The sequence below is a fragment of the Galeopterus variegatus genome, unplaced genomic scaffold, assembly GCF_000696425.1.
Source record: "Galeopterus variegatus unplaced genomic scaffold, G_variegatus-3.0.2 Scaffold26136, whole genome shotgun sequence".
NCBI lineage: Eukaryota > Metazoa > Chordata > Mammalia > Dermoptera > Cynocephalidae > Galeopterus > Galeopterus variegatus.
In genome coordinates, this window is record NW_007752247.1 from 1 (window position 1) to 8,911 (window position 8,911).

Here is an 8,911-nt window from a genome sequence, read left to right on the forward strand (position 1 = left end):
GGGGGGGGGGGGGGGGGGGGCTTTTCTAAAAACAAGTGGCTACTGAATGACACCATCACAGTGTTTCACACTTAAAGGTCTGACCACCCATCTCACTAAGACCATTTGTAGAAAACTTCCTACACAATTTGCCACATGTATTTATTCTGACTAGACTAATCAAAATTTAGGTGGCAAATCTGGTTTGATGCAATGTTTATGATTTGATGTATCAGTCAAATGGAAGGACATTTACAAAGCAGTGCTCCTAACTGGGCAGTGCCCAAGCTTGGTTCAATGGCCCTCATAACCTACTACTTAAAGCCCACGAGGCCAAAGACAAGGGCCTCCACAGCTGGCAGAGGAAGATTTAACCCAACTCTAACGAGATTTAATTTTCTTTTTGCAAGTCTTGCCAACTTTCAAAGCAGAAATGTTGACATTGTTTTTTTTAAAATAGGTAGGATGTGATCCTACATTCTTAGCCGTGCTTTTTAAATAAAATAACCAACAAAAATATCACCTTAGCAGCAGTCTCTTTCTTTAACTGTTCTTCCAAAGTGATCTTTATCTCCTGAAGACTCTCAAGCTGTTGAGACTTCTCTTTAAATGTGGACTCCAACTGTGAAATTAAAAAAGAAAAAGCTGAAACTCACAGAAACTCCCTGTGGTTCACAGCACACTGACTGGAGGAGCCTGCAGCCTAAAGGAATCTACCCAAACTCAGGTCCTCCCAGGCCTTGGATCTTGGTTATGTTTGGAATGCTCTTCTCACCCTTTGACCTCTGTGGACCCCTACTGAATTTCTTCCACATCTAGTTTTTCACTAACCACTTGTTAGGCACCTACTATATCCTAAGGCCAGGAGATAGAGAAATCCAGAGAGACGGATGCATAAATAATTATGGCATGTGAACATACAGGAAGAAGCATTTAATTCTGCCAGGAAAGTTGGGAAGAGATTCCTAGAAGAGATGATGTTTGACTCTTTAAGATGAAAATTTTTATAGAGGAAGGAAAATGGTGGTATGGGGAGATGGTGGAGAGAGATACTCCAAAAAAGGAATGGATAGCATGCATAGAAAATGCACTCAGGAACAGTGACGAGGTCTGCTTGCCTACAGCACACAGTGCTCGGGGCTGTAGAGGCTGAGGCTGGAGAGACATGTGAGGCAATTTTTAAAGATCACCTTTGCCTCATAACATCAAGGTCAAGGGTTCAGATCCCCATACCAGGCATCTACCAAAAAAAAAAAAACCACCTTGGCTTCAATATGGAGATGAACTACAAGTGGATAAATTTTGGAGGCAAAGAAACAAGTTACAATAAGCCAGGTGAGAAGTGAAGCCCAAGCAGTGGGAGTGGGAGTGGAAAAGATGAAAGGCATTCAGGGCACTGGTAATTTCTGCCAGCGCCATCTCAGCAGTAGAGTAGAGGCAGAAAGCAGACTGCAGTGGGCTGAGGAGTGACCAGGAGATCAGGCAGTGGAGACTGCTCTTTCAAGAACCCAGGCAATAAAGGGAAGAAGAAAGATGGGTTGCTTGAGAGAGACGTGCAATCCAAAGAGAAATTTTTTCTTTCTTAATGGGAGACACCTGAGCATGTTTACACACAATGGAAAAGACCAATAAAGAGGTAGAAGCTCAAAGTCCAGAACTGAGAGGGATAATTCAGGGGATGGCTGGAAGAGATGGGAGTGATTCAGTCCAAGTACCTATGCAATGACACTGTGGTCACAACCAGGTCATCATTTTCTCTGAAGAAACAAGAAAGAGAGAAGGCAGGGAATAGAAGTAGGAGAATATGTGACCTAGAGTCCAGAAGCTGAAGTTGGCCCTGCCTGAGGACTGAGGAGTGAGGTCAGTATCTACCGAGAGTGACAGGATTGAGGAATGGAAGAGACACAGCTCAGGACAGATGAAAGTCTGAGGAACACTGGAGGCCCATGTGACAGCCTGAGCACATGTGCCACCAATTCTGGTGGACTTGTGGGTGTCGGTGGGAGACTAGGTGAAGAAGCAAGCATGTAAGGTGCAGCCTTGAAGAAAGCAAAGGCAGTTGCTAAAACCAGGAGAAAAGGGAAAGTTGGAGGAATTGAAGGTCTGAAAGATGTACTTAGAACAGCAGGATCAAGAGATGGAAGGATGGAAGATTGTGGTCAATGAATGTGAGGCTGGAGAGAGATTTTAGAGTGGGGCGAGGTGCAGCCAAGTGTGTAGAAAGAAGGGCGAAGTAGAGGCAAAGGTCTTGACATTCAGGAACACTGAGGCCAGGGAGCTAAATGGGGTCACCTACCAAAGGTGCAGATGTTGTCTAAGAGAAGACTCTAAGCTAGAAAACATCCTCTCCTGTTTGTAAAAAAAAAAAAGTGTACGTATTTCGACTGCAGCTTTAAGCATACATCATGTTACAACCATGCCTTGCCTGTCTTCCCACTACAATGGGAACTCCAGGCAACAGGCACATCTTGGTCTTCCCTATACCTCTGCCAGTTAACACACGGCCTGACACAGTAAATGCCCTCTATCATCATCACGCCCAAATTCCAGTGGATTTTTCCCACTAGACAGAAGGCAGGGACCATGCCTTAACCTTCCTTAAAGGCAGGGACCATGCCTTAACTATCTTCTTATTCCTTGGGTGTCGCATAGTAGGATTCAATAAATAACCACTGCTAGCCAGCTGTCAAAAAATAAATTAATAAAGAAATAACCTCTGGTTGCTGAAACTCATGACTCACCTGTCCCTTTTCTACTTTTATTCTTTCTAATTCAGCTTTTAGGCTAGAAATGGAAGCTAGAAGGGAAAAAAAGAGAGGTATTAGCATTCATTCATTATTTTACATTAAATCATATTCCTTAAAACATCCCAAAGGATTCAAATATATACTGAACACTGGGTGGGGGGAACCTTTCACGAAATTATCCCCAACCAGTCGGCATCCTCAATAAGCTCAGGTAAAGGCAGAATCCACACAAATGGTCACTATCACAAACCACCTCTAGATCAAGTACCCACATCGGACTCTGCTGGCACATCAAAGTTCTTCAAGGAAATGCCACCCATCTAATCATGTTCTGAGTTTCCTATCTATTAGTAATTGTCAAAGAGAGGCCATCAGAGCTCCTAAAAAGACAATGAGGTTTTTGTGGCTTTGGTTTTTCTACTCCGAATTACTGGATATATCAGAACATCTGGAAACACAGACTGAGTTCTTAATTCTTTCTGATACTTTTCTGTTCTACACATTCCATCACCATGTATTACTTCTTACAATCAGAAAAATTTTATGTAGTGACACCAATTCTAAACTACAGCACTTCTAGCTTCACCTATTTCCTCCTTGCAGTTTTCTATTTCTAGCTGCAGAGTTTCTTCAAGGTTTTCTTTTAAACACTGTTCTGCTTGAATCTGCTCTTTTAGGAAAAGTATTTCAGCCTTCAGTTTTTCTTCCATGTGGTCCGCTGCTGTCCGCACATTAATGATGTTCTCACGGTATTTTAATACCAACTCCCGAAGTGCCTGGATTCAAGAAAAGAATGGTTACTGGGGTTTGCGAGGGTAAAAGGAAATTTTTAAAAAGAAGCTAATGATTTTCTATTACCAGAATTTTAGATATTGTTTTAAATGGTTCAAAATTAAGACTTTGAACTTTAACCCACTTGGGGCTTCAAGGGCAGGTGCCATGTCACCATTCAGTATGTTACAGAAATAAGACATTTCCAGCCAAAAATGTGTGTTGTGAGCTATATATTTTCCCTCAAAACTGTTTCATAAGCAGAAAAATAAATATGTTAAGTGACTTGCAACATAAGATTCACTAGGAATAACAGCTTAGGAGCCTTCTACTATTATGCAGTGGACTGAATGACCCCCTAAAGTCATTGAACCTTAATCCACATTGTAACTGCTGAGGGTAGGAAATCCTATTATGGTCACTGAAAGGTGGGGTCTTGAAGAGGTGATGGATTGTGAGGACTATGCCTAGTGAATGGATTGATTCATTCACTGAGTAATAAATTGATAGATTAATGGTGGTCATGAGTGTGGTTCTGATGACTTCAAAAGGAGCCAACTAAGAAAGTTAGCTCTCTCTTTGCTCCACCATTTTCTGCCATGTGAAACCCTTGCGTTGCTGTAAAGCCACCGCCAAAGAAGACCCTCAACAGATGTGTTCCCTGGACTTTGGCCTTCCCAGCCTCTGAAACTGTAAGCAATAAATTTCGTTTTCTTATAAATTACCCAGTTCCAAGTATTTTGTTATAAGCAACAGAAACGGACTAACACATATTACTTGCATAAATTTGAGAGGAGTTAGAGAAAGAAGACAAAAAAGAGTGAAACTCAGAAGCAAGTATGAACTCTAATAGGATAAAATTTACTTATTCCCTTATTCATTCATTCAAAAACTAACTGAACACCTACCACAAGCAAAGTACTATGTTAAGCCACAGGTAAGTAAGGTTAAAGAATGGCTTTCTAAGGTGATCAGCTGTTTAAATTCGGCTTAAACCTTATATTTTCCCTAAATTTTAGCTCTGTTTTCTGTTAGAAATCCTTCCAATTATATCCTAAAGCAAACTCCGAAGTAACCGGGATTCTTAGCTAACAAATGTACATAAATTAAAGGGCAGCAGTTAAAACTGTAACAAGAAAAAACTCATAAAATCTATTACTAAAGCAGGTCCAAGAATCAAGGCTTACAAGATAGACTGTCTACACATCCCTCAAGGATTCATGGAATTTTTAAAAATCTAGCAATAAAGTCTCTAGAAAACATGGAAGAGAGGAATCTTTCCTGACAAAAGAGAAAGGTCTAACAGAGGTGGAAGGTGGTAGTACAGTGAATTTAAGCTGATAGCAAAAGTAGATGGGTTCCCAATACCTTCTTTTTGATGAGAGTATACACCAGTTTAGAAAGGAGAAAGGGCTCTCTCAAGAATGCCAGTAACCTGAGCTGACATGACAAGTTGGGGGAAGGTGAGGAGGAACAAGAAGCTAATTGCAAGATACGCAATTGAGTTTTTGTAAATGATCAAATAAAACAGTACTGTTAATATGTACATAGGAAAAAAGAATGAAGTCTAAATTGTAGAGGTTGGATCTACAGGGTAGGATTAGAGGAAACTTTTACTTGCAAAATTACAAATTTCTGTAATGTCTGATTTTTAAATAATTCTTAACAACTACAATTTCTTTAAAAAAAAAAAAAAGAAAAGGAACAAATAACATTTGTCTATTTTGTTTTGAAAATTGCTCTAAGAAATCCCATCTTTGCCTATACTGTTTATAGGGTTTCTTCGGGTTTAGCCTAAGATATTTTTTATGTGTTGAAAGGTTTAGAAACATATACCTATAAAAGTCAGATAAAGTTAAAGAGAAAGTTATGAATGTCTCCAGTTTCTAGCCCAGATTCAGCCAACCACACAAGAATGTAAATGACCAAAAGTGTCATCTTAGCAGACAGAAAGATGGTGGGTGTGGTACAACCTTTTAAGTGACAGATTAAAAACAAACACCACAAGGAGCCAGCTTGCTGACCCCTTCAAACATTTCTGGCACATTCTCCATCTGGTCCCACAAGAATAACATACAGACCTGGATTTGGCAAAGGATTCTTAGACATGACATAAAAAGCACAGCAACAAAAGAAAAACTAGATCAATTAGACTTCATCAAAATTTAAAACTTTTGTGCTTTGAAGGGCACCATTAAGAAAGTGAAAAAGACAACCTGTGGAATGGGAGGAAAATATTTGCATATCATATCTGACATGGGACTTATATCGAGAATATATAAAGAACTCTTACAACTCAATAACATAAAGACAAAGAGTCCAATTTTAAAAGCAAAGGATCTGAATAGACATTTCTGCAAGGAAGACATACAAATGGCCAATAATCTGCTCAGCCCCAGTAGTCATTAGGGAAATGCAAATTACAACCACAATGAGATACTACTACAAACCCATTAGGATGGCTATAATCAAAAAGTGAGATAAGTGTTGGCAAGGGTGTGGAGAAATCTGAGCCCCTAGACACTGCTGGTGGGAATATAAAATGGTGCCACAGCTTTGGAAAACAGCCTAGCAGTTCCTCGACAGTTTAAACATTGAGTTGTCATATGACCCAGCAATTCCACTACTTGCTATATTACCAAGAGAAATGAAAACATGTCCACACCAAAACCTGTACATGAATGTTCACAGCAGCATTATTAATAACAGCTCAAAAGTGGAAACAACCCCCCAAATGAATGAATAAACAAAATATCTACACAATGGGGTATTGTTCAGCCATCAAAAGGAAATGAAGTGCTGATACATACTACAAGTACTGATACATGCTACAAGATTCACTATTAATACATAATGAATCTTGAAAACATTATGCATGCTAAGTTAAAAAAGCCAGACACAAAAGACCACATCTTGTATGATTCCATTTATAAGGAAAATCTCAAGATATAAGGAAGATTAGTAGTTGTTTAATGTTCAGGGGGAGGGGAAACAGGAGTGATAGCTAAAGGGTAAGGGGTTTCTTTTTGAGGTGACAAAAATGTTCTGAAATTGACCATGGCGATGGTCACATTTAACTGTGATATATACTAAACACCACTGAGGTGAACACTTTAAAAGGTTGAATTGTTTGGTATGTGAATTATATCTCAATAAAGCTGTTTAAAAAATAACTTAGAGACATTTCAGAAAATGTACTTGTTGACATTTTTGATCATGTGGAAAATAAGTTACCTCGAGAGTGTCTGGGAGGATGAAGTCTTCCGCTTGCTGTAATGAAACATGCAAGCTATGCTTTCCCTGGAGGCTGTCATTATCTTTCTGTAACCTCACCAGCTCTTCTGAAACCTGTTCCCGTGACTGCATCAGCACTGCCTAAAACAGAAATAGATACTAATCACAGCCAGAAAGGTAAATCTGGTCTGGTGATAGCTACGCCAGAGCAAAACAAGGCCAAACAAATGAGGGCTGAGGATAAAGGGTATGTAAAAAGCTCTGCAAGACTTAGAAAAAGCTGCTCAGATTTTTTGATTTGCAGCCTTTTCACATATTCAACAAAGGGACAGGCAATGAAGCCAGTATCTGAGTTCATTCTCTAGTTTCTATCAATAGCTTAAAAATAATTAATCTCTTCCCTCCATATTCCTGGACTACAGAAGGACCAGGATCTCTAGCTCAATGGAGGTGGTTAATCCAATCGAGACCCATGTCAAATAGAGCATGTACCCCTAGACAACTCCTGTTTCCTCATGGCATGCATTCAACAGGAAGCACAGAGAAACAAAAAAGTGTCTTCATCTTCCATTACATATACATCTGTTCAAATTCAGGGTCACTATGAATGGCCCAGCAGCCCCAAATACTGAAAGTCATCAAGTGGCTCTATGCTCAAAAAAAAAACAGGGCAACTGAGAAACTCATTCTTAAAATGAGACATGTTCCTACTTCCTCTGCTTGCTGACGTGTAAAACAATTTGAGGTATTTCATATTAATCTGTATTGACATAAAAGTAATTATAGCTAATTTGAATATTAAAGTTCTGCAAAAGTATTTAATTTCTGCTAATTTTTAATACTAAGTCATTTACCCTTCGGGCACACATAAATGTAGTTTACTCACTCATCCAACATTTATTTAGCAGCTACTACTCTATGCTAGGTGTTTTGCTGCCCATGGGGAAAACAGAGTTCAAAGACTTTGCCCTGGAGAAGCTCATGTTCCAATAGAGGACAAAGATAAGTATGCCAAAAACTACTCGACAGTACCATAAAGTGCTATGGCAGAGGCTGGGTACTGCAATGATAAAGGGACAAAGACATACCTAATTTGGGAGAGAAAATCAGGGAAAGGGTTAAAGAACATTTCCTAGAGCGGGTAATGACTACGCTTTGCATCCTAAGGATAAATAGACTGCAGATAGGCAGTCAAGGTCATGTATAAACTTTGGTTAAACTTCACTGGCTCTTACTTTCTTCAGACTAGAATCAGCTGTGCTTCATGATTACTCTCAACCCATTTACAACAAAATATTAGCATCCCACTACCTTTTGGATATGAAAGATGGGAAAGAAGAATATGTATACTTGTATATATTTGCTTTTTTCTTTTAAAGAGAAAAACAGAAGGATAAGCCAAAAAAAAAAAATTAAAATGATTATGTATGGGAGTGGGTGGAAATGGGGTAAAAAGCATAAGGAATAGAAGTGAGATCTGAATATGCATACATATTTATAGTTTTGATTTATAAACCATGTTGCATATTCAAGAAAAAGTAAATCAAAAAAGAAAAAAGCAAATCTGAAAATTTAATAAAACAGAAACAACTGGAGCTAACTATATATAAAATTGATGATACAATCACAGAGAGATAAATCAAGTAACTTTAGAACACAGTACCCAAACTGTAAACCCTTACCTAGGACACATTCTAAGGGCAGAACAAACTACAAAGAAATGCTGAACTTTACTGAATAAGTTTGCTGTTGGTAGCAATATTGATGTAGTTCTTTTTTTCTTTTTTTAAAAGATGACCAGTAAGGGGATCTTAACCCTTGATTTGGTGTTGTCAGCACCACGCTCTCCCAAGTGAGCTAACCAGCCATCCCTATATAGGCATCCGAACCCGTGGCCTTGGTGTTATCAGCACCGCACTCTCCCAAGTGAGCCACGGGCCGGCCCTTGATGTAGTTATTCTGAAGCTATTTGGTCCCCACCTTAACCAAGTGATCAAACTTAACATCACCAATAATGGGACCACCCATCATTGCATGCTTTGCATGCTTCTGAACTTCCAATCGGATCATTTCATCTTATGTAGTATTCTTGCCAAAATGTCTAACCCAAATCTACTTGAGGAAATAATCAGATAAATGCATTCTACAAGATAATTACCCTAAAACATTCTACAAGCAAC

At 39.1% G+C, this 8,911-nt stretch overlaps 1 protein-coding gene across 1 annotated transcript; it reads right to left on the reverse strand.

The window, feature by feature from the left end:
* Positions 1-420: 420 nt before the first annotated feature.
* On the reverse strand, positions 421-6,867 carry LOC103583696 (rab GTPase-binding effector protein 1-like). The gene is made up of 4 exons (XM_008564950.1): positions 6,732-6,867; positions 3,313-3,502; positions 2,721-2,776; positions 421-601 (listed from the first exon to the last, which is right to left on the reverse strand). The coding sequence occupies exons 1-4, from the start codon at positions 6,861-6,863 to the stop codon at positions 461-463; spliced, it is 519 nt and encodes a 172-aa protein (XP_008563172.1). The 5' UTR covers positions 6,864-6,867; the 3' UTR covers positions 421-460.
* Positions 6,868-8,911: the final 2,044 nt, after the last annotated feature.

What these genes read in the sequence shown, in the direction of transcription:
- LOC103583696 (XM_008564950.1), bottom strand. Translation starts at nt 6,863, where the DNA reads ATGCAGTCACGGGAACAGGTTTCAGAAGAGCTGGTGAGGTTACAGAAA. An exon ending in TCCTCCCAGACACTCTCGAG is followed by an intron (nt 3,503 to 6,731) that starts GTAACTTATTTT and finishes TCTTGAATCCAG; the next exon opens with GCACTTCGGGAGTTGGTATT. An exon ending in TAAAAGTAGAAAAGGGACAG is followed by an intron (nt 602 to 2,720) that starts GTGAGTCATGAG and finishes TTAATTTCACAG; the next exon opens with TTGGAGTCCACATTTAAAGA.